Source organism: Leucoraja erinacea, chromosome 14, assembly GCF_028641065.1.
Source record: "Leucoraja erinacea ecotype New England chromosome 14, Leri_hhj_1, whole genome shotgun sequence".
Lineage (NCBI taxonomy): Eukaryota > Metazoa > Chordata > Chondrichthyes > Rajiformes > Rajidae > Leucoraja > Leucoraja erinaceus.
This window is the reverse complement of record NC_073390.1, coordinates 38,320,912-38,346,824: the sequence shown is the minus strand read 5'-3', so window position 1 is coordinate 38,346,824 and position 25,913 is coordinate 38,320,912. Positions and strand designations below refer to the sequence as shown.

At 42.8% G+C, this 25,913-nt stretch overlaps 1 protein-coding gene across 3 annotated transcripts; it reads left to right on the top strand.

Annotated features, from left to right (window-relative positions):
* The first annotated feature begins 756 nt into the window (after positions 1–756).
* LOC129703595 (uncharacterized) lies at positions 757–21,247 on the top strand. Of its 3 annotated transcripts, none has more exons than XM_055646192.1 (6): positions 757–900; positions 9,825–9,921; positions 11,372–11,734; positions 15,638–15,919; positions 19,216–19,293; positions 20,959–21,247. In XM_055646192.1, exons 2-6 carry the CDS (start codon positions 9,870–9,872, stop codon positions 20,985–20,987), a joined length of 804 nt encoding a protein of 267 aa, XP_055502167.1. In that variant the 5' UTR covers positions 757–900; positions 9,825–9,869; the 3' UTR covers positions 20,988–21,247. The 3 variants fall into 3 exon arrangements, with proteins under 3 accessions (XP_055502167.1, XP_055502168.1, XP_055502169.1); XM_055646193.1 differs by lacking the exon at positions 757–900 and adding an exon at positions 7,822–7,840; XM_055646194.1 differs by lacking the exons at positions 757–900; positions 9,825–9,921 and adding an exon at positions 10,144–10,549.
* The last annotated feature ends 4,666 nt before the right edge of the window (positions 21,248–25,913 follow it).

Genomic DNA, 25,913 nt, shown 5'->3' with positions numbered 1-25,913 from the left:
GAATTATCGCGTTTGCTCGTTGAATTCCATCAAAAGTAAGTTAATGCCAGTCCATTGGAATTTGGAGGAGTGGTCTATCTTGCTCTGCTATACGATCTTTGGAGAGGAGCCAGATAGAACACTCCTCCGAAATCCAATGGACTGACGTGTAGTACATAATGGAACGTCACGGCCGCTATTTGTTTATGCCATAAGCGACATCTTTGGTAGCGGGGACGGACTCCACTGTTCTACAATCTGCTCTTATATCAGGTCGCAGGGAAGCAGAGGCTTCTCTAGTATATTTGGGGGAAGAGGTCGTTTTCTCCTCCACTCCTGAGTTGATCCAGGACTGATTCCCGGTCCCCCCGATGCCAGATGAAGGCGGCCGGCGGGAGAGCCTCAAGTGTCTGCCCGCGGTCGGTGCTCCCGAGGCAGCGGGCAATGCTCCTCTAGTATCTTTGGTGTCATCCGTTCCAAAGATTGATCCGCTCTATCATCTTTGGTGTAATCAGTGTTGTAGGGAACAGTGTTTTATATAGCATCGATCACTTCAAATATTTAGTTAATATTATTGTACATTTTATTAATATTATTGTAAATTACAGCTCAATAAAATGGTGTCATGTCATACTACGCCTTTTTCGCAGAGTGGCGCATCTTGCTCTGCTCTATTCTTTGCTGGTCTCTGCCCATCCTCAGATAAGAAAAGCCCGCGGTCTGGAAAACGACGATCAAAGATCATTCGCTACAATGTGGGACCCGGAAGCTTGATAAGGAGTTTTCGCGCGTATTTATTTTTTAAATGGCGCGTGGTGCATTACAGGATTAGGGGTGATTTTACCGTGGCGCTAAAATCGTGAATCCGAGGATAATTGGCTCCAACTCGCACTGAAGAGGGAAACAGACCAGTCCCGCAGAGTAAGTACTGGGGCTGCATTCAGACTGGGCTTCTCTGGAGGAAAGCGTCAGTACAACAAGGGAATTACATCAGGGGGGAAATAAATTTACGCACAGTGTGATATTATAGTGTGAGAAAGAGAGATGAGATTAGAGTGAAGGAATAGAGAGAAGGGGGTTAAGACTGAGTAAATGGATGAAGAGGGATGGGGAGGAAAATATAAACAAATATTAGTGAGTCTGAAGAAAGATCTAGACCCGAAATATCGTCTGGCATTTCCTCCACACGTGCTGCCTGACCCGCTGAGTTACTGCAGCGCTTTGTGTTTTATTTATACTGTAATAGAAAAATACACATTTGATAACAATATCGAGCAGGTATTAATTGAACTGATCCGAAGATTACCCGGCCAAAGTGAAGTACAGCAGCAGACTGTCCCATTTGAATCTTTGATGCCCTTGGTGGAAAACACTTGTCGGTCCGGATTTCACTCGTGAAAGTTGTTTCCAACCAGGTCACCAAGTGCAGTCCCGAACCAGGCAAGAGGCGGTGGGCTACACCACACTAATCTTCAGCCGTAAATTCACGTGATAGGAGCAGAATCAGACCATTCAATCATGGCTGATCTATCTCTCCCTCTCAACCCCATTCTCCCGCCTTTCCCCCCCCCCATAACTAATATGTTTGACGTCCGCAAATGCCATTTTTGCAGTGGTGGAAATTCATTTGCAAATGCAGTGGTGGAAATACTCTGGAATGCTGGAAATACTCAACAGCTCAGACTGTGCTAAATGCAATTATGATAACGTGGAGAGGCTGCAGCTGCTGGAATCTTGAGTACAAAAACTAAGTACTGGAGGAACGCGACAAGTAGAGAGGTTGCTGGGGAGGAGCCCTGCTCCAGAGTGGAGAGCTCGTGTTGGATAGAGCTGTTAGAAGCGGACAGAACAGTAGTTGGAGTAGTAAGGAGATATTGTATCGGGGTATCGGCCGACGGCCTGTATAGGTCCGGTAAACGGTGCTCTGGCAATATTCCCTGCTGTTACAAAATGACAGGCGAGAGTGGGTCTAGTGGTATGGAGGCCAGTGGAGGAGAGGATAATGAAGGAAATGTTGAGAAGGAGTGGGAAACCGTGGGAGCACGGGGTAGTCCCAGGAAGAGCAGCCGTAAAAGAAGGAAAAGCAATATTGGTGGATCGGAGAGTGAAGACAAGGAACCAGAAAAGGAAATTTCGTTAAATGTAGTGGTGAGGTTTGAAGGAGAAGGAGGAGTAAAGAAGATAGAGCCAATGAAGCTGACAAAAATAATCAGAGCCCAGGTTGGGGAAGTAAAGTATGCAAGAGTGCTGGAGGATGGAAACATGCTAATAGGGTGCAACAGTGAGGCTCAAGTTGAAAAGGCAATGAAAATGAACAAGATTGACAAAATCAAAATAATCAAAGTAGTGAGAGTGGGAGAACGGAGGAGGGCAGGGTGTAAAGGGGTTATCTATGGAATCCCTCTCAAAGTCAATATGAGTGAACTGGTTCAGGAACTCAGGAAGAGATGTGAATTAATTATGAATGCCAAAAGAATGACCAAAGGAACAAAGAAAGAGGAAACTGAGTCAGTCCTGCTTGAATTCAAGATGGAATCCCTTCCAAAAGTGGTCCATTTTGGCTTCATGCGATATAGTGTAAGAGAGTACATACCCAAACCAATGAGGTGCTTCAAATGTCAGAAATTTGGGCATATAGCTAAAATGTGCAAGGCGGCGAGGAAATGCGCAAGGTGTAGTGGGGACCATGAATATGGTCAGTGTGGAGAGGGGGTCAGACCAAAGTGCTGTAATTGTGGAGGAGAGCATAGTGTGGCTTACTGGGGCTGTGAGGTGATGAAACGTGAAGCTGAAGTACAAAACATAAGAGTGAAGGAAAAGGTCTCCTATGCAGAGGCAGCAAAAAGGGCTGACCCTACAAAACAGATGAATGAAAGAAGGGTCAGGAGGGAGCAAGAAATGGGCATCATGGAAACAATAAAAGAAAAAGAAAAGAGTATATGGAAAGAAAAGAAAAACCTGGTTATATTTATAGCAGGAGTAATAAATGCGACAGCAGAAGTAAAATCTAAAACAGAAAGGATCCAAGTCATTGTAAAGGCTGCAGTCCACCACTTGGGCATGGCAGGATTGAAGTGGGAGGAAATACATGATGGTCTCAGTATCCAGGCGAGCCAAGAGTCAACATGTGTGGGTTAATAATATTAATGTTAATCCTGCAATGGAATGCAAGAAGCTTGTTAGCCAATGGGCAAGACTTTAAGCAATTCATAGACAGTAGGAAGGAAAAACCAGATGTCGTATGTATCCAGGAAACCTGGTTGAAACCAAGTTTAGATTTTGTTCTATATGATTATGTTGCAGTGAGATGTGATAGGGGAAATGGGGGAGGAGGGGGTTGTGCCACTTTCATTAAAAAAGGGATACCATACAGGGTATTAGGAATTGGGCAGGAACAGGAATATGTGGTAATAGAAGTGTGGTCTGAGAGGAGGAAAATAGTGGTAATAAATTACTATAATCCATGTAAGCGATTAGAGGTCAATAAGTTACAGGAAGTAGAAGGCCAGAGCAAATCTAATGTTATTTGGTGTGGGGACTTTAACGCACATAATACATTATGGGGCAGTGGAAAGTCAGATAATAATGGACAGGTAATTGAGGAATTATTAAATGATGGTAATCTAGTATGTCTAAATGATGGAAAGAAGACCAGGGTAGATGTTAGGACAGGGAAGGAGTCTGTGTTGGACCTTACACTTGTTTCTAATAGGATTGCTGCTAAATGTAACTGGGAAGTATATGAAAAGGGTACCATAGGAAGTGATCATCATCCTGTACTATGCAAAATAAATGTTACTTTAACTATGAGTAAAGAAAACAGAAGTGGACGATGGGTTTTTGGAAAGGCTAATTGGGGGAAATTTAAGGAGGAAAGTGATAAATATGTAAAACCGATACAAGAAGAGACAGATATAGAAAACTTTGAGAATAAATTGTCAGAAGGTATCAAAAGAGCAGCATTAGTTTCCATACCTAAAAGTAAAGGAAGATCAAAAAGGAAAGCTGTGCCATGGTGGGACAATAAATGTAAAGAGGCGGTGGTGAATAGAAACAGAGCATTCAGATTATTAAAAAGAACTCATAACTACCAACACATGATTAATTACAAACAGGCTCAGGCAATTGTAAGGAGGACTATAAGACAAACAAAAAGAGCATATTGGAGGAAGTATTGTGATTCAATTGGAAACACAACACAGGTAGGGGAGATATGGGGGATGATTAAAAAAATGGAAGGTGATAAAAGGGAGTGGAGTTATCCTATCTTAACAAATGGAGATCAAACTGTAGTCTCAAATAAAGACAAAGCAGAACTAATGGTTAACACTTTTAGTAGGGTTCACAGCTCCCACAACTTATCAGATGAAGGAAGAAGAGGTAGGGAAAGAACAAGAGAGGAAAATGTCGAGGCCTTACAAAGGAAAGGTATCACAGAGGACAAGTACAATATTCCATTTAATTTGGGGGAACTAAAGAGAGCTCTGGCCAAGTGTAAGAACTCAGCCCCAGGGAAGGATGATATTTGTTACATAATGATAAAGCATCTAAGTGAGGAGGGACTCCAAAAGATACTTGCACTATATAACAAGGTGTGGGAAGAAGGGCGAATACCGGAGAGGTGGAAGGAAGCAATCATTGTGCCTATTAGAAAACCAGGGAAAGATGCAAGTAATCCAGTAAATTATAGACCTATAGCTTTAACAGCACACATGTGTAAACTGATGGAAAGAATGGTAAATGAAAGATTAATGCATCTAATGGAAGAAAACGGTATAGTGGCTAATTATCAGAGTGGCTTTAGAAAAGGGAGAGGTACTAATGATCCAGTTCTGTGCTTGGAAGATGATATAAGGAAAGCACAAGTTAAAAAAGAATCTGTAGTTACTGTATTTTTTGATGTAGAGAAGGCTTATGATATGTTGTGGAGAGAAGGTCTTCTAATAAAGCTCCATTTAATGGGAGTAGGAGGAAATATTTTTAACTGGATAATGGATTTTCTTAACGGTAGAAGTATCCAAGTTAAAATAGGGTCAGACATCTCTAGTAAATGTGTAGTCGAGAATGGAACTCCCCAGGGAAGTGCGATAAGCCCGATCCTATTCTCAATCATGATCAATGATATATTTGCAAACGTTCAACCAGAGATGGGGCGATCGCTCTTTGCAGATGATGGCAGCCTATGGAGAAGGGGGAGGAATATAGATTTTATCGTGGAAAAAGTACAGCAAGGGATAGCCCAGGTGGAAGAGTGGGGAGTGAAATGGGGTTTTAAATTCTCTATAGAGAAGACAAAGACAATGGTTTTCACAAGGAAGAAAATTAAAGAGGATGTCCAGTTAAAACTATACGGCAACAATTTGGAAAGAGTAAAAGATTTCCGTTTCCTGGGAGTCCACTTTGACTCCAGATTAACATGGAGGGTCCACATTACAAAAATAATTGGAAAATGCAAAAAAGCCATCAATGTAATGAGATGCTTGACAGGTTTAGAGTGGGGAGCAGATATATTATCGCTTAAACATATCTATGTATCACTGATCAGATCCAGACTAGAGTATGGCAGTATAGCTTATGGATCAGCATCTAAGTCGGTGTTGTCCGAGTTGGACAAAGTCCAAGCGGAAGCTCTAAGAATCTGTATAGGAGGTGTGCGGACGTCACCTGTATGTGCACTACAGGTGGAAACTGGGGAGATGCCGTTGAGACTGCGCCGCAGACAACTAATGGCTAATTACTGGCTAAGCCTTAAGGGTCATGGAGAGAACCACCCAACAAAACAGGTAGTACAGGAGTGCTGGGAGAGAGGGGTGGCTCAGTCTGGAAGCTTCGGCTGGGTTGGAGGAGGTGTGGCAAGGGACATGGAAGTAGAGGACAAAGAGTTCTGCCCTGCAGTATTGTGGCCATCTGTCCCAATATGGTTACTGAACATCCCAAAAGTTGATCTGGAGATATGGGAGGCAAAAAGGAGGGAGGAAAATTCGGACCTAAAAACAGAATACCATAACCATATATATAATAGATACAGGGAACACCTCTTAATCTTCACAGATGGATCAAAGGACCCAGTAGCTGAAACAACAGGAGCAGCTGTGGTAGTGCAAGGGTTGAATGTTGAGATTTGCAAAAGAACAAATAACTATTTGGCAGTATATACAGTGGAACTGTACGCTATTTTGATGGCAGTTCGGTGGATAGAACAGGTGCAACCATGCAAAATATTAATTTGTAGCGACTCATTGTCTGCAATCCAGAGTATTGGGTCTGGTGCGTCCCATAGGCGGCCTGACCTAGTGTATGAAATTCTACTACTATTAAGCCAAGTAACAAGGAAGGGCAGTGACGTGACTTTGTTGTGGGTCCCAGCACACATTGGTGTGCTAGGAAATGAAAAAGTGGATAAATTAGCAAAAGAGGCCGTTAAAAAAGAGAACATAGAGGTAAACCTACAATTATCCAAATCTGAAGGAAGACACATTGTGTGGAAGAAAATAAATCAGGAATGGCAACAATACTGGGAACAGGAGACAAAGGGGAGACACCTCTATTCGCTACAAAACAGAGTGGGCATTACAGCAAGAAGAGGGGGGGAACAGGAGAGAACAGGTAGTATTAGCAAGATTGAGGATAGGACACACCCACCTGAACAGCACATTAAAAATGTTGGGAAAACACCCTACTGGGATGTGTGAGGAATGCCATCAGCCGGAAACAGTTCAGCATGCTCTAGTTGCATGTAGAAGATATGCAACAGAAAGAAGAGTTTTGATCAATGAAATGAAGAAAATTGGAATGACAGATATATCAGAAAAGAACATTCTAAAGTATGGAGGGGAAGGAAAAGGAGTAAATTTGTTGTTTAATTTCTTGAGGGCCTCTGGCCTTATAAAAAGGATATAAAGTAAAGACATGAGGACTGTGGAGTGAAGCCAGAAGGTGGCAGCAATGCAACATTGTGGATGCCGGCTGCCGTAAAACTCCAAAGAAGAAGAAGAAGAAGAAGAACGCGACAAGTAAGGCAGGACGGGGCACTTCCTCAGGCAGATGGAGTTGAAGTGCGATAGGTGCTAGAGAGCGGCGAGGGTTTAAGATTATTGTGTCATGTGTCGAGTTATAATGAAAACCTTTCCTTTGTGAGCATTCCATTGAAATCAGATCACTCTATAGCTCACAAACCGCTGGAGTACCTTAGCAGGAAGGGCAGTGAGGGTTGTTTATATGGACTTTAGAAATGCCTTTGAGACGGTCACACTCTCCTCATGACCACTCAGTGTCCTCCATTTCTAATTAATCGTCTCCCCTTCACAATGAACACCAGAAAAAAATCAGAAGTGAATACGGATTGTATTCAGAGAGTAAACTAGTTCTCTCCACCTTTAGCAATGAGAAAAGTGAGAGGTGACTTTGCTGGAACATACAAAATGCCAGCGGTGGAAGTAAATGCAAGAAATGAGCTTTCTCTGGATAAGGAGCCCAGAACTAGGGAAATGACCTTAAATTAAGGGGTAGATAATCTATATAATTAAAACTCAAATCTTGACCACTTCCTGCTTACACTGCCTATTGATTTTAGAAAAAAAGCTACCACTTATGACTGATTTTTGGCCATCTTACTCTGTCCCACTCCATTGCGCAGGACAAGAGGATTTTTCCCATCGATGGAAAAATAAAAGACATTAATGTTTAAAAAATGTTGAGATTCTCTCTCCAGTCAATCACACCATGTAGGCCACGCCCCCTCCTGGGGAGGGACTATAAACCCACAAGTGTGGACTGCCTCAGTCTCTGCAAGATGTGGGAGCGAGAGGTCACGACTCTCAGTCTGAGCTGCGAATAACACTGAACCCATGTCCACTAAACTGTGAGTGGTTGTACTGACCTGTGAGTGCCCTTAACGTGGTTTGGCAAAGCAAATGTGGTGGTGGTGGCGGTTGGTTGGTTTGTAAAAGCAAAGCAAATGTGGCGGTGGTGGTGGTTGGTTTGAAAAAGCTAAGCAAATGTGGCGGTGCTGGTTGGCTTGAAAAAGCTTATAATTAAAAGTCTAAACTTGACCACTTCCTGTTTGCAGTGTATATTGATTTTAGAAAAAGCGCTACGATTTATGGCTGTGATTTTTGGCCATGTTACTCAGAGTCCCCCTCCGCTCATCAGGTGCTGAAGAATTTTCCCATCGATGAAAAATAAATGTGTTATTAGTGTTTTAAAAAAGTTGAGATTCTCACTCTCCTGTCAATCACACCATGAAGGCCATGCCCCTTCCGGTGGGAGGGGGGGGACTATAAAACCCGGATGTGTGGGCGTGGCTCAGTCTCTGCAAGATGGGGGAGAGAGAGGTCATGACTTTCTTTCTGAGCTGTGAACCAACTGAACACACTGAATGTCTACTGAACTGTGTGGTGTTTTATGTGGTTTTGTGGTGGCCTTGCACCCTGCTTGAAATGGCATGAAACTGCATTTGAATTTGGTGGCCTTGCACCCTGTTTGAAATGGCATGAAACTACATTTGAAATTGGTGGCCTTGCACCCTGCTTGAAATGGCATGAAACTGCATTTGAATTTGGTGGCCTTGCACCCTGTTTGAAATGGCATGAAACTGCATTTAAATTTGGTGGCCTTGCACCCTGCTTGAAATGGCATGAAACTGCATTTGAATTTGGTGGCCTTGCACCCTGCTTGAAATGGCATGAAACTGCATTTGAATTTGGTGGCCTTGCACCCTGCTTGAAATGGCATGAAACTGCATTTGAATTTGGTGGCTGTGCACCCTGCTTGAAATGGTATGAAACTGCATTTGAATTTGGTGGCCTTGCACCCTGCTTGAAATGGAATTTCAAGGAATAGCTGTGAGTCAACTGCCAGTCCACCAGCCTTCGGGCTCCTCCTCCTTTTTCCTTTCTTGTCCCCGCCCCCGATCAGTCTGAAGAAGGGTTTTGGCCCGAAACGTTGCCTATTTCCTTCGCTCCATAGATGCTGCTGCACCCGCTGAGTTTCTCCAGCTCTTTTGTGTACCCATACTAGCTCTCTAGAAAGCTCTAGGAAATTTCCATCCTGGGAAAAAGCTTCTGATTGTCCATCTACGCTTCTAATAATTTAATGTACTTCTATCCAGTCACCCCTCAACCTCCAATGTTGTACAGAACACAATTCAAGTCTATCCAATTTCTCCCTGTAGCTGAAACCAAATCCAGATCAGGAGAATAATTGAAGTTGTAGGGTGGGCTCCAGGGGCTGAATAATGTACTCCTGCATAATCAACTGGTGCCTATCACTAGGTTGCATGTTGCCTTTTTGTCTTTGGTCCCCGAATCCACACTGACCAACAAACATTTCTAATAATTCTAATTAATTCCATTTTGTTTTATCTCTCCCCCACTCCCACACCCTACATTCTCGCCAACCCCCACCAGATTCTGCTGGCCAATTCCATCCCAAGGACAATTTATTGTGTATGTCTTTGAATTTGGGAGGAAACTAGAGCACCTAGAAGAAACCATATGGTCACAGGGAGAACATGCAAACCCCATACACAAAGCACCTTAGGCCAGGATTGAACCCGGGTCTGTGGAGCTTTTGAGATAGAGCGTGGAAATGGGCCATTCAGCCCACCAAATCCATGTTGACCAACGATCACCCGTACCCTCGTTTCATGTTAGCCCACTTTTGCATCCTGCGCACAAGGGACAATTTACAGAAGCCAATTAACCTACAAAGCTGCTGATTTTTGAATGTGGAATGAAGCACTACATGAATACTATTTCCTCAAAGTTACCTAGCCATTGTTTGCAGGAAACCACCACAGTGTGCTGAAAATCTCATCCTGATTTTATGTTATTATCCCTTTTAAGATTGCTCTGCACTCGCAAAAAGAAGAGGGGGCAAGGCACAGAGGTATGTCATGGAAATCTCAGTCATTGAACAGCAACTTCTTCAAATTGGCTTCCGGTAAGATGTATATAAAGGCGGTATGCTTATAACTATGAATACACTGTATTATTTAAACATGGAGAGGAAATGCCGACCTGTTAACATTTCTAAACACCTATGGCAATGTACCCGCCGACATCTCTGTCTGACAGCGCATGTGTTGGTTGTAAAGAAAAAATCTCAAAATATTATGAATTGTTTGCAGGTGTGAGGAAAGACTGTCGTTTGACAGTCGGAGCTTTTGCAATATTTCAAATTTATTTGAGCACATTCAGATTTAACACTTTAAAAATTATTTTTTAATTAAAATTGCAGCCCATAGTTTGATCTCGAGGGGAAACATTTCATCTGCCTTTGGTCAGAAAGCTGGACACATTTGTTTCCTGTTCACCCTCAATATCCATTGTTCTTTGCAGCATTATCTTTGTCTAGGAATCCGTCAAATTCACCAACATTTGCCCGTTGGGGCAGAGATGTTAATTGAAGAAATCTTGCAGCTCATTGTTTCTTTGAAAACTCTTTAGTAGACCCTTTGGCCCTGCTCAGGTTGTGGCTGATCTCTGGTGCCCCAGCCTTGGCATCAGATGGAACTCAATCCCAACATGCATGGGAACTGGCCTATTTCTGACTGAGCTGCAGGATGCAGGTAGGTTTACGGGAATGACGTACTTCCAAGTTGAAGTTCACTCCATGTGTCACCGTGGTTGAGGTTAAATTGGGTACTGATGAAGGAGAGTCTCGACCCGAAACATCACCCATTCCTATACTCCAGAGACCTGTCCCACTGAGTTAATCCAGCATTTTGTGTCTACCTTCCATTTAAACCAGCATCTACAGTTCTTTCCTAAGTTGTCATGAGGATTCCTTTCCCACCGCCAAGGCTTCCATAGGCGGTCCTAGAGTAGAATTTATTCCGTTCCTCAGAACTGTTTGAGTTGGAAATTAATTTAAATCTCTGTGGGAGAGGATCTCAGAAGCAGCTGTGATAGGAGAGCGAGCGGGCACAAGAAATATAGCTACCAGCCGAGCTCACTGACCGAGTGAGCCTGCTCATGCTCGAAGCTCTGCTCAGCTCGCCTCAGCTCCTGGTTGTTGCAGCTCTGAAAGACGAGATGTTGGTGGGGAGAGAAGGCACGCTGGGGACAGAAGATGCTCCATTTGAACTCGGCAGGAGATGTCCGCAGCCCTGTAGCAGCCGACAAATCCATCCCTGTACTACCTGCTGGTCTCCTAAATGCTTGTCCGTAAGTACATTAGTTGGGTGTTTGTAATGGGGGAGGACCTATGTGGGCTGGAAGACCAGTTTTCTTATTAAACCAATGTCATATAGGATGGATAACATTACATTAAGATCCAGGAAATCTCTTGCAGTGACGAACATTACATTAAGATCCAAGAAATCTCTTGCAGAATTGTAGACTTCTAGCCTAGACAGTATTTTGCTATTTAATTTATGCTTATTTTCCAGTATTAAATTTGTTCATGGTGTGTAGAGGATCATTGAATGCCATACCTGAAGTCACAGTTAATACCTCCACGGGACAGACAGTGATGTTTCCCATAGAGCACCAAGGCAAAGAAGAGCAGTATGATGTTACGTTTGGATTAAAATTTCCACTGAATTTAAAGATTTTAACATGGCAATCCACTAAACCGGGGAAGCTGCAAATTGTACACCCACAATATGAACACAGAGCCAGAATCAGACGTGAATCAGTGGTGTTGGATGATTTGCAAGTTGATGACAGTGGAGTGTATCAAATGCGAATTGACTACTATGGCTCAGAACTGAAAAATCATGATCAAAGTACTTTCATAATTCAAGTATTTGGTAAGTAATCACTGCTAGTTACTTTGTATAATTTCAGCAGCTTTAGAGAACTCAGTTATTGCATGGAAAGGAGAAAAGATTGATGTCTCACCGGAGTCACAGGCTCCGGCCCTCAACACAGCCTGGATCTAGGTATGGATCAAAGTCGTGAAGTCCAGAGTGTGACAGCCCTTAACACCAAGGCAGCATTTGAGCGTAATATTAAAAATGGATGAACGCCAATAGGAAAACGCTCCCAATGTTTTGTCATTTTATCGGTGGACAAACATCCCAGCTTTAGAATAACACTGCACAAGTTCCTCAGTCAGTGTCCTTGAGCCAACTGTCTTCAGATGCTTCATCAGTAACCTTGCTTGCACAAGATCAGAAATGAGAAAGTTTGCAATTGATTCGCAATATTAAATTTGACACTCATTTCCCCAGAGCATTCTGTATTCTGTGCCTGCAGGGTATAAGATGTAGCAAGATGTCACTCACCTAGGCTATATTAGACTTTAGAGATACAGTGTGCAAGCAGGACTTCAGCCCACCAAATCCATGCCAACCAGCAAACACCCCACACACTGGCATTATCCTATACACTATGGCCAATTTACAATTTTACCAAAGCCAATTAAACTGCAAACCTGTACATCTTTGGAGAGTGTGAGGAAACCGGAGCACCCATAGAAAACTCGGGCAGTCCCACAGGGAGAATGTACAAACTTCGTGCAGACCGCACCCATAGTCAAGTCAAGTCACTTTTATTTCTATAGCACAATTAAAAAACAACTCTCGTTGACCAAAGTGCTTTACATTGGTGGAGGTCAGGATTGATTCTGGGTCTCTGGTGCTGTATGGCAGCAACTCTGCCTCTGCGCCACAGTTCCACCTTCCACTGCCACATCTCTGCCAAAATAAGGTTAAAAACACCTGGCATATAGAATGTCACAGCACCAGATGCTCCTGCAAGTAACACTCCACTTGGAAATATATCACCAGTCCTCCTTGTTCCTCATATTAAAGCCTGCTACTCTATACCTGACCGTATTGTAGGTGGCACATGCACCACAGCAACTCACCACCACCTTCGATAGAGGGTGAATTATAGAGGGCAATAAATGCTGGTCTTGCCCATCACCGGAAAATATATCCCATTTCATTATTTTAAACAGTTTCTACTTGGTGTCAGAATATGAAATAAGTGTTTAGTATGTTCATTTTGGATCCATTTCTCACTTACAATGAATTAAAAACTGGTTTAATCAGTGTTCACCATTGTGTTCTCTACCTCAACTATGTTCCTGCAAGACCTGTTTAGCACCCATTCAATTTGCCAAATAAACAAATTAGGCTGGGCCGAGGAGCTTTTTTGTTCAGGTTCGTGACCCAAGTTCGTGACGGGGACTACCGGAATTTTTAACATATTGTGTAAAAATATATCAATCATACCTGAAACTCGTCAAGACCAAAGCTTGCACATTTTTAGGAAATATGCGATAAACCTCAAATTTTCTGAGTAGTAATTGCCCAATCAATGCACATTTAACATTGAGGTCGGACGCAAATTGACCAATCCCGCGCTTTGTTTTATGGTCACTAGGCAGCGAGGACCCTGGGATCATAGCTGCCTCCTCATTACATCAAAACAATAGCAAATTTTCCAAGGAATAAAGGGAATGTTCACCTTGGTGATCATTTTGTTTTTCAATTGATTTATCTTTATAAAGTTATGATGTGAATTGTTAAATTAAAATGATAAATAACAAATGTAGAACTAGGGTTAGGATTAGGGTGAGTCAGTCAGTCGGTCAATCAGTCAGTCTGTCGGTGGGGCTTGTCGGTAAGCCGATGAATACGCTGGAAGATCTCCCTCCCCTATCTTGCACAGACTGACTGAGGCACTCAACACTTTCGGGTTTTATAGTCCCTCCGGAAGGGGCGTGGCCTTCAGGAGAGAGAATCTCAACATTTTTTAAACACTAATAGCTCTTTTATTTTTCATCGATGATGTAATGTTTGAGACCACGTAAGGCTCTGTTGTGACTAGCACAAGCAGAAGGAAAACGTGTCCGACATCTTGTAAGTATGATTTATTCTGCCCCACCCATGGAAACTTCGCGAAGGTCACCTGATCTCGATCACGATGCACAGGCCTTTATATTAAATGGTTGCTGGCATTTATACTACATATACATCACATTTCGCCCTTTACAATTACAATTCTCCCCATTCCCATAAATTACCTTACAGATGGGAAAAATCCTCTAGTCCTGCGCAGCGGAGGGAGCCACTGAGTAAGATGGCCAAAAATCACAGCTGTAAGTGGCAGCGTTTTTTTCTAAAATCAATATACAGAACACTGGTCAAGATCAGACTTTTAGTAATATAGCTAATTATATATGATGACAGTCATATTCACAAGTCATATGTACACAGACAGACATAGGATCCCCATGGTGTAATATGGGCATTGGACACCAGATGGTGCTTACTTTTTCGATTTCATTCTCTAATTAGTTTAATTAATTAATGTGCAACTTTTAGCACTGACGAGTTATGACTTCCTTCTCAATTATATTTTATCTAAATCTGTGCAAAATTTCGTATGGTTCCGAGACATGGGTCACGAAAGTTGATTTCTAGACACATTTTTGATGCTCGGCCCACAGCCTAAAAGTTTATAGCTAACAAAGAGGCCTATATTTCCTTATGTAATTCAGTAATCTGTTTTTTTTTTTGGTGCCTATAATGGTGTGTTGTCACTGTGTCAAAGCTAAGTATGAATAATGAACCAAAATGTCTATCAGTTTACTAGATGCGCATTGTGGTGTATACTTGGTACTACTTCAACATGGTAAGGCATCACACATCTCTTGGCTGGAAAGGATTGTTTTATCCTTTCAGATCTGGAATTGGTATATGATTTGCCTTTCTCAGTAAGCTTTTGGTCAAACTGAGATACACAAACAGTGAGCATAGGGACTTGAGATTCACAATACCCTCAACCATTGGCATTCTCAGCTTTCTACACTAGATGGCTAACAGAAGGAAATTGAAAAACAATGTTGCAGTGAATTTTGTGTTCTCAGTTGTAGAACAGAGGCACAATGGTGCAGCTGTAGAGTTGCTGCCCCACGGTGCCAGAGACCTAGGATCGATGCTGACCTCAGGTGCTGTTTGTGTGGGGTTACACGTTCTCCCGGTAGCCACGTGGGTTACCTCCAGGTGTTCCGGTACCCCCCCCCTCCACGACCCAAAGCCGCACGGGTTTGTAGGTTAATTGATCTTTGTAAATTGCATCTCGTGTGTAGGTAGTGGCTGAGAAAATTGGATATACAACTAGTGTGAACAGGTGATCATTGGTTGGCATAGACTCAATGGACAGAAGGTCATGTTTACCTATTGTAATTCTAAACTAAACTAAACTAAGAATATAATAATATTATAAGCATTGGTGAAACGTTAAATGGGGAAAATTATACAACAGTCAGCATATTTGCTCAGGAAATGCATAAGACTAAATCCAGCATCTCAAATTGCATGAGAAAATATTTTGAGATACACTTTGATTATTAAGAATTATCCCTTTCCCAATTGTCAATATCATGATTTGTATTGCAGGCTTTAAGTTTAATAAATTTATAATACAAAACATGAAAGGAAAATCAGAATCAGATTCCAGTCTGGTTCTGGCCCGAAACTTCACCTATTCCTTGTCGATAGAGATGCTGCCTGTCCCATTGAGCTACTCCAGCATTTTGTGTCTATCTTTGTCAAAGATTGATGTTCGGTATAAACCAGCATCTACAGTTCCCTCTTACACATGAAATATACATCTGCAAAAAAATAGTAACATGATATCAAATAATTGCAACTGCATTTAAAAATCCACTTACATAAGTATCTGCCTTTGCATTTCAGATCCAGTTTCTCAACCTATAGCTGAGACACTTATACATGATCAGAATGCATCCAATATCACTCTGAATTGTTTTGTCGCCAATGAAATCGGCGTTACGATTTACTGGGAAAAGATGTCCCAGTCTGGAGAAATCATCGAGACCTATGCCAAGACAATTATTGTGATAGACTGTTCGACTGAAGAAGAACAATATGAATACAGGTGTATAGCAAAAAACCCAGTCAGTAATGCATCTAGCAGTGAATTATCTTTCAACGAATGTGTCGCCAGAAATTGGAATGGTGAGAAATTAACCGTTGATCTTTTCACGATAATAGCACTTCAACTTCACAGAAATTCAGCTGAAATTGAGAAGCGATGACATTTCAGTCTGTAAATTTATTATATCCATAAGCAATGCAGCGAGAATATCCAATTCTGTTTATTTGATAAGGCATTTTATATTCAAAGCTGCTTTGGATTGCCTTCTTTTATACATATTTTTCCTTCTCTCCAGAGATACCGTCTGTTCCGCTGAGATACTCCAGCTTTTCTGTGTCCATCTTCGGCATTAAGTTACCATCAGCTATGCTCTGACCAGACGTCAATCATGTGACGATTTTCACGGTGCTTCTTTGTTTTAGTGGTCCCAGCACTTTTTTCTGTCTCTCTCTAGCCAGCAGCATCCTCTCAAAGCCAGTTGAGATAATTGACATTAAGTCTCAAGCTACATAGTGCCCCCACCCCCCTCCATTTGATCCATTGAGCGTTGAGTGAATTGGGTCACACTGAACCTTGGCCATCTCTTATATGTTTCTCTCCATTCCTACTTTCCGATGCTTAAACATCATTCAAGAATACATTTGATATGTCAAATTTAAAGCCAGTAAAATTATAGCAATGTGTAAGGCGATTCTTACCCATCGATGAATTTGTACATCTGTGCCCCAGAGATTATTGGAACCAGTATCATTCCCAGATTCCCAGTGGCTCCCTAACAACCTTCCTTGAAACCGACCTTAATTAATTGGCAGAATTTACATTCAGGTATCCTTGGGTGTGTTTATCTATTGGTTAAATTCCACAATTATCCATCACTAATCGAAAAGAGAGAACTCTTCCATGGCCGACCTGCTCAAGATTTTCTCCCAGTTGTTCTAGCATCCATGTCCCATAGATACTACCCAGGGTCCTGTTTAGCTGGTCCTGTTTATCTTTTAATCTTCTCCTGTATGATTCATTGTTTTTTGCATGGCTCTCTAGAACTTTGACCAATTGTCCAATCTCCCTGTATGCTTCCTTTTTAAACTAAGAGCCGCACCTTTAACTTGTCAATTTCACATTGGCACTTGATCCAATCAGATGGGTTTATACTTATCTTTCCTTCCTGCCTGGTGGAGGGCTTTTATTGCTGCCTGTCGGTTTGTGCATTTTTCTCCTGCTTAGCAGCCTTGCACATTCTGATTGCCCTCTCCTTTTCCTGATAAGCCTGCATTTGAAATTGATTTGGGTGCAGCATACGCAGCCAATTCCTCTGTTCCCCCTTTTTCACATAACCTACTCACTTCTCTTTTTACAACTTCTAATTCCTACTTTATCTGAGGCTGATTGTTTTATGGTTCTTGTTTTACAAATTCTAATTCCTTGGTTAACTTTGGTTTATCAATTTATTTTCCCCATTACTCAGTCATACCAAGCTTTATGAAGCTTAGAAACTTGTTTTGTTTGGCTTTTCCTGGCTTTTCCCCCAATACCCAGAATCCAAAGGCTCTTCGGCCCTCTAATGTTTTATCAGCATTCTCCACCCACATGGGTAATTTACGATCTAGATACACATGGGCACTTGCCCATTACTGTGTTGTTTCTAGATCTTATCCAAGGAGCTTGGGAGGTGACCGGCGTAATGGGTCCGGCAATTCTGATGTGCAGTCAGGAGGGAGTTTGGACGACTTTTAAATCCTTAGTGACCATCTTCCCCCTACCTTCTTGCCCACGCCCTCTGAATCAATTCATAGGAGGTATGCTGAACATCTCTCAGGCCAGCTTTACCACAATCACCACTGTTTCTTTCGACACGTCTGTGACATGCCAAACCTCCTAAGATTTCTATGGAAGTAGAGGTGTTGGTGTGTTTCTTGGCCATTTGCCAGGCTTTGTTCTGCTCTTCCCCCACTACTCTTCTAGCTTTCTTCCACATCTCCTCCACTACAATCAGTCTTGGGAAGGGTCCTGACCCATAACGTCACCTTTCTGTGGTCTCTGGAGGTGCTGCCTGATCTTCTGAGTTACTCCAACACTTTGGGTCATTTTTTGTAGGGCAGTACCTACAGTTCCTTGTCATTCCACTCTCCCTGTTTTGATTGCTCTCATCAATCACAACATCAGATTTTTCCCCCCATATCTGCAAAAGGGAACATGTTAGATTTATTTTAAACCCAGGAAATAACATTTCTTAAAACTGAATCTCCCAAAAGAGAGGGGCAGGGGTTCATGTTGAGATCCATCTTCCTTATTTTTCCCTTTTGACTAACCAGCATCTGCAGTTCCTTGTTTCTACCTCAAAATTGGTTGCATGGATTTTACAGAGACTTGTACGCACTGTGTCATTCTGTTATTATTCAAAGGTACATTAAACTTAATAAAGATTGGTGGCCTTTAATGTTTCTGTTGGAGTCCTGAACCATGTTCCTGTTCCGGTAAGACTGCCACATAGTCTTCACATATGGCACCAATTTTGTTTAAAGTATTAATAGGGGAATAGAACGTCTACTGTTTGGTGATTAGAAGAACCAATGGCTTTGAACACTGGAGGACAATGTTACCATTTGCATTAAATACTACAAAAAAGCACCATTGTTATTTTTTGAAGAACTATTAAATGAAACGTTTTTATTAGTGAAGAACTTGTTAATAAAACATTTTTTTTTTAAATCAAAAATGTTAGCATAAGTTTCATAAGCAAGGTGAAAATGGGTAGCACATACAATTCATTGGTCTGGCTTTATGTTGGAAGAGCAAGTGCTATTTACTAACATTGATACTGGGGATTTGGATTTTATTGCATAAAAAGATTGTTTAATCTAGAACAATAACCATGTAGGAAAATTTGGCAGAAATGTAAAATTATGTGTGATTTTAACAATCAATTTTAATAATCACTGAAAATCAAAAGAGCTGTAGATGCTGGAACTCTAAAATATAATAATTCTCAGCAGGTTAAACTGCATCTGTGGGAAGAGAAACAGAAAACATTTCAGTTCTGACAGTTTATAATCTGAAATATTATCTTCTCTTCCTGCAGAAGTGACCAATTGTGCTTAACATTTACTATTTATTATTCAACCATAGAGTCAGCACGGAAAATGCAAAGGGACAGTTTTTTTTAATGCAGTGAATTTTTAGGGTATGGAAAGCTTATTTAGACCAATGGGAGACCAGAATCTAGAATGATTTAAATAGAAAATGGACTAATATTGAAAAGTAAACATTTAATAGGGTCTGGATAACAGCCAGATTGTTAAACTAAATGTGTGATTCTCATGACCAAGAGAAACTTATTGATCTATTTATTTAATTAACTCCTTTAAACATCTTTCAGGTAAAAGGAATTCTCTGATAATTCTGATTCCTATGGGGATAGTCGCGGGAAGTATATTGATTTGCTTTTTCAAACATGGTAAGTGTTCAGTTCAGGTTAGTACAAACTCGTGGAAAACAAAAGTGTTCCAGATGATTTTTACCGTAGGCTTATTTATGTTAAATACACGATGAGAAAATTCTATGGCTGGTTAATTGAGCATCTCATCCTTCTCAATAATCAATCTGCTGGAGAAACTCAAAGGTCAAGGTGTATCTGTAGGGGGATTGTAATTGTCAATATGTCGAGTAGAAATCCTGTACCAGGACCACAGATGCTGCTCAACTGGCCGAGTTCCTCCAGAAATTTGAAGAAGGGTCCAGATCTAAAACATCACCTATCCATGATTTCCAGAGATGCTGACCCGCTGAGTTACTCCAGCACTTTGTGTCTTATTTTGTAAATCACCATCAGCAGTTCCTTGCTTCTTCTCCAGAGGTTTGTTGTTGCTCCAGATTCCAGCCTCTTGTGTCTCCACCACTGTGCTTTCTTGCTATGAATGATGACTCCTTCAGCAATGTGTTTTTTTCATTTAATTGCTTACTGCACAGATTTTACTCCACTTTTCTAGATTCCAAATAGTTTTATTTACAAAACAGAACTATTTGGAGAGTATCTACTTCGAGATTGTCTGGATGCTTCTGGTTATAATGATATAAAAAAAATCAAAATAAACTTTATTCAATGTAAAAATAGCATATGATTAATAAAAAGACAATAAACTCTGGATAAGCACAGATAGGTATGGAATTCCAGAAGACATGGTTAGTGATTGAAAGTATAAAGGTTTTGATATTTTATGCCCTGCCTTAACTGCATTGTGCACTCCAATCTTTATCTAGAGCTCTGTAATATTGGTTAATAATAATAGTGATAGTTAATATTTTTTGTATCATATTGCTTACTCACTGGTAAGAACTCTTGAGAGTCTTTGGGAATGTTCTTGAAGCCACAACTTTCAAATTCAGCATCAGCTTACCTACACCTCAGCTTGGCTGGAGGCGTCTCAAAATCTGGTGTGCAAATCTTCTGTATCATCACTGGGATACTGTTTGGTCCCATAGTTTTTATCCCTGGAATGAATTGGCTAAAGAATTTGTGATAGTGGGGAACAGGAACTCATGTGCATCATCCACTCAGCAGTTCCTGGTGAAAATAGTTGCAAGTGCCTCAGTATTACCTTGGAGACTCATGTGCTGGGTCCACTAATGTTGTGCATCAGGATATTTTTGGAACAACCTCATCCTGTTATCCACTTAATTATCCACTATCCTTCATGAGTAGATTTCACAGGACAGTTGAGTTTTGACAAACTGAGGAATTGTAATGGAGAAGTTTGGCATGTTGTGCATAAAATATCATGTAGAGTACAACTCTGTTAATATGTTGCCTGCGAGAGCATTCTCAAGGTTGACACAGTCCCCATGCATTTCTGAGGAGGACTTCACAATATAGACATGGTTGGGAGTAGCTTTGATAGACACAAAGTGCTGGAGTAACTCAGTGGGTCAGGCAGCATCTCTGGAGAAAAAGGATGGATGATGTTTCGAGTTGGGCCTCTTCAAAGCTGGGAGTAGCTTTGAGTTTCAATTCACTGCTGAGATTGATGCTGTGTGACCATTCCAGGTTAATGATTTCCCAGCAGTTGTGTAAGATTTATCAATATAATAAACTCTGGATAACGTGGTGCTTTTATCTTAACAGCGGGGTTTTTTAAGGTTCGAAGTGATTGATCTTATCGCATGTACCATGGAATTTGATGACCTTCTCCTAAGATGACTGAAACCAGGATCCAAATTCCCAGCCCCTGCTGCGACATGACAGACCCTACCTTTCAATGGTGTCTCTTGGCTGGGTAATCATCTTGCTTTCACACTGGATAACTACAAAGGAAATTTACTATAATGTCATATTTTTTAAACGAAAAAAGGATAAATCTTTTTTAACATGATTTTTTTTAACAAATAAATTATTCGGTGTTGGCAGCTATCAACATTATTTCATAATAAATTATCAATCCACCGAATGATTGGCAGCCCCGCCAACAATTTGTCTATTGTTTCGTTATCTATCTATCTGTTTACCCGTCTATCTATCTTCTATCTAATATATAAAAGTCTGTGGCTGCCGCCTTCCGTCCAGCTGCCTTTCTGCCTTTTGATTCGTTCCATCGTGTGATGTCACAATGCCCAATGCTCGCCGATGTCCAATCGGAATGGATCCATTTACATGGACGGCTGCCGGCCGCCTTTCTTCCTTTGATTCCCTGCAACTCTGAAACCAGACGCAGAATCACCGACATCTTTTCCATTTCGGTAGAGATTTCACTTTTCTTTCTAAGTATCCGCTCCTCATTCCATTTTGTCGTGTTTAAGTACACGTTTTTAATCAAATCCTTCTTTCCCCCCCCCCACCCCCCAATATTTCAAAAATAAACTGGCTTCTCACCCATAGAAGCAGCCCCAGCCCCTGGTGAACGTTCCATCATGTGATGTCACAATACCCGATGCTCACAGATGTCCAATCGGAATGGATTCATTTTCAAAATTCTTAAGGGGTTGGACAGGCTAGATGCAGGAAGATTGTTCCAGATGTTGGGGAAGTCCAGGACAAGGGGTCACAGTTTAAAGATAAGGGGGAAATCCTTTAGGACAGAGATGAGAAAAACATTTTTCACACAGAGAGTGGTGAATCTCTGGAATTCTCTGCCACAGAAGGTAGTTGAGGCCAGTTCATTGGCTATATTTAAGAGGGAGTTAGATGTGGATGTGGCTAAAGGGATTAGGGGGTATGGAGAGAAGGCAGGTACAGGATACTGAGTTGGATGATCAGCCATGATCATATTGGATGGTGATGCAGGCTCGAAGGGCCGAATGGCCTACTCCTGCACTTAATTTCTATGCTTCCCTCACCCCCCTTCTCTCACTCCACCCGCCCCCTTCCTCCTACCCCTCTGTCCCTCTTCCATCACTCCCCCTATGCCTCTCCTCCTCCCTCCCCACTCTTCCACCTCTCCCCCTTACTCTCCCTCTCCACTCTTCCCCCTCTCTCCCCCCCTCCTCCCCTCCCTCCCCCCTCCCTCCTCATCCCCCCCTCCCCCACATCTCTCTCCCCATCCCCCTCTATCACCCCCTACCCCGCTCTCCTTTCCCTGCCAAATCTGTCCCGTTTCCTCTCCCCTCTTCTCACCCCTCCCTGCCCCCACCTGTGTGTTTGGGAGGTGGTTAATGTGAGTGTGATGACGCAGCCCCCCCCCCCCCCCCCCCCCGCAAATGCCGTTGGGGAAACAGACCCAACGGGTCTGCACTTGGTCTAGTATACCTATAAAAGTCTCATCTTGTATGGGTGTGTGGCTGTATGTGTTTTTTTGTATCTTCGTCAAAACCCTATGCCGTAGCGCTTAAAGTTCCCCATTCTTACATTTTTCCCGCCCATCAGGTTCCCTTCAGAGTTCATGCTATATTTCATGTTATTCATTAGTTTAAAAAAAACAACAAAAAAACTGCTTCTGACAGAGACTTCCAGCAGCTTCCAGTGATGATGTCACAATGCAATCTCACAGTCCATCAAGCACAATGGCCTCTCTCGCTGCCGACTGCGACAATGACATCATAATTTGACTTTGTCAATGGTAACCGCAGCAGAAGGAGAGGTTGCCAACGGTAACGGCAGCAGAAGCTGCCATCGAGGGAGAGAGAGAGAGAGAGAAAGAGACGCCTCAAGTACAACTTCATTGCCGCCCTGGGGAAGTGAGAAGGGAGACTGCAGATTGAGGGAGAGGGGGTAGAGGGAGGGGAAAGTGGGGAGGTGAGGGAGGAGGGGGGGTAGAGGGAGTGGAGGAGTAGGGAGGAGAGGAGGACAGGGAATGAAGAGGGAGGCTGAAGATGAGGGTGAGGAAGTTCTGGGGGATGAGGGGGAATGGAAGAGGAAAGAGAGAGATGCGTTGGGGGAACTGGTGAGTGGTGGAAACGGTTTGCGTTGGGGAACTGGTGAGTGGTGGAATATTGCGTTGGGGTTGCCAACGGTAACGGCAGCAGCAGCTTGAAAGAGAATTGCGCACCACAACCTTCAGACTGACTGGGCTGTACAAGGGTGGGGGAGAGTGTGTGACCACCCCTTGGCCCGCACCCCTCCCTCCAACGTGGGGACAATTGATTCCCTCCATAAGTTTACATGTGGGGGGTGATTGGCTCTGGGGGCACCTGGGGAGGGGGTCCAACAGGTCCCACTTGGTCTACATAATCAAAACCGATCTTATGATCATCCAGTTTGTGTAGTTTTTCTATTTGCGCATAAATGGTACAGGATAGTGCTACGATTTTTCGTCACCTTACTCACCATTCTCCTGTGCTCAAGTGCAACATGTTCGGTTCTGATTGATTGTATATTGTAAAAGTTATTAAGGTTTAAAAATCATAAAAAAAACCGGCATATGCAGATTGGTCTCCTCTACTGTCAGTTGCTGCCACGCAGATTGGTCTCCTGCCATTCGGGAAAGGGCGTCGAGCTGATGCTGATAAGCTGCGGCCGCTCGGTGTGTTGCTGCGGGCAATGCGATACATGGTGAGGAGGGTGCCGCGAGCCCGAGGCCTGGGCTGGAGCTGCGCCTGGTGCAGGAGCTGGAGTGAGGGCCGAGCCCGGGGATTGAGATGGGACCATGACCTGGGCCGGGGTCAGGGACGAGCCTGGAGATTAAGTTGGAGCTCAGGCGGCAGCCGTGCTGAGGGGTGGAATCGTGCCCAAGCCCGGAGCTTGGGTCAAGGTGTGCCAGCGCCTCGGGTGCTGCCCAGCCGCCGCCATCCTGGAGCAGTCTCAGTTTCCTGCTCTGCAGGCAGCTCTTGCTCGGCCGCCTGCCACTATCACCCAGCCATCGGCGCAGTGAGCCCGGCTCTGCGAGTGCTGTGGTTTGTTGGCCGGGCCGAGTATGAGAACCAGGCCGAGTTCCAGGCCCTGGCGCTGCTCTATGACCTGGGTAGGCGCTGGGGCACGGAATTGGAGTGAGGGGAGATGGGGTGGGGAGTGGGGTGGTAGAGGGAGATGGGGAATATTGTGTTGGGAGAACGGGTGAGTTCTGGAATATTGTGTTGGGGAATGGGTTGCATTGGGGGACCAGGCCTCCCGTGTGACGGATCCAACGGGTCCCACATGGTCTAGTTTTTTTATTTTTAGTGTGTGTTAAAACTCTGTGTATATGTTCTCCGGTTTGTTTTATGAGGGGGAGGGGAAACTTTTTTTCAGTTTCTTACCTTGCCAGATTCCCATGCTCAAGCCCCTTGCTTATAAATTACCAATTTACTCAGCCTTATCAATATTGGAGACTTTGAAGAGGAAAGTACCAAAGAAGTGCAATCCTTGGAACAAAAATATATACCACATTTGTTTTAAAAGGATAAACATTAGTTGTTTTGTAACAGTAATCATCAGCTTTAGATTATCCCACATGTGAAAAACATCCTCTCCACATCCAACCTGTAGACACCCCACAGCACCAAACATATCAGACAAGTTTTTTCTTGCTCTACAAAACCTCAGTGGAGACAAGTTAGCAAGGGTATTTCAACAAGGTTGATCAAAACACCACTTTTTATTTTGAAGAATTACATAGAAATTAGAGCTCAGAAATAGGCCGCCCTGACAAGCCAGCCTCTACTGGCGTTAACACCACACAAATCTCTTAGCCGACTTAATTGCATCTTACCTACAAAAGTTAGCTTAAGTTTTCCTCGGACTTACTGAATTTGGGCTTCTTGAAAGCTTATATGCTCCTTAATTCAGCCACAAGATGTTTGCATTCTTTCTACGCCACTGTCTGAGTGAAATAAGACGTAATCTCCACAGAGAGCTGTCTTATGTTAGGATTGTTTTTACACTGGTCTACACCATAGAAACATAGAAATTAGGTGCAGGAGTAGGCCATTCGGCCCTTCGAGCCTGCACCGCCATTCAATATGATCATGGTTGATCACCCAACTCAGTATCCCGTACCTGCCTTCTCTCCATACCATCCTGGACTTGCCCCAATGCAAGATCTTTGCAAGCCAATCTGCTCAAGAATGATGCTATGACTTTCCCTGATGCCCATGGTGAAAGGGAGAGAAGTGGCAAGGTCAATGTTCCAGAGGCATTCATGCGATCCTTTCCTCCGCCCCTGTCTCCAACCCCTACCCGGGCAAGCAGTGCTGGGTGACTAAATGCCCTGTGTAGCATTATTCTGAATGCAAGAGCAGTCAGGCTATTAAAGGCGTAAAGTCATAGAGTAATACATTAAAATAGGCCCATCAGCCCAATTTGTTCATGCCGACCAAAATGCCTCATCCAAGCTAATCCAATTTGCCTGCATTAGGTCCATATCCCCCAAAACATTTCATAGAAATCTGGAAACAAGCTTCGGCCGCTGTCCACTTTGACCTGCGACCACCCTTACATTAGATCTATCCTACATATTAGGGACAATTTACGGAAGCCAATTAACCTACAAATCTGCACGTCTTTGGAGGAAACTGAAGCACCCGGAGAACACCCACATGATCACAGGGGGAACAAACAAACTGTGCATAGTCAGCCTCTTTATCAGGATCGAAACCAGTTCTCTTTTGCTGAAAGGCAGCAACTCTACTGCTGTGCTACTGTACCACCCTATATATACTTTGTATATGCGG

Excerpts from the sequence above, each read along its gene's own strand:
- LOC129703595 (XM_055646192.1), top strand. The coding sequence starts at position 9,870 with ATGTCATGGAAATCTCAGTCATTGAACAGCAACTTCTTCAAATTGGCT. Across the intron at positions 9,922-11,371 it reads CTTCTTCAAATTGGCTTCCG|TATTAAATTTGTTCATGGTG; the intron begins GTAAGATGTATA and ends CTTATTTTCCAG. Across the intron at positions 11,735-15,637 it reads TTTCATAATTCAAGTATTTG|ATCCAGTTTCTCAACCTATA; the intron begins GTAAGTAATCAC and ends TTTGCATTTCAG.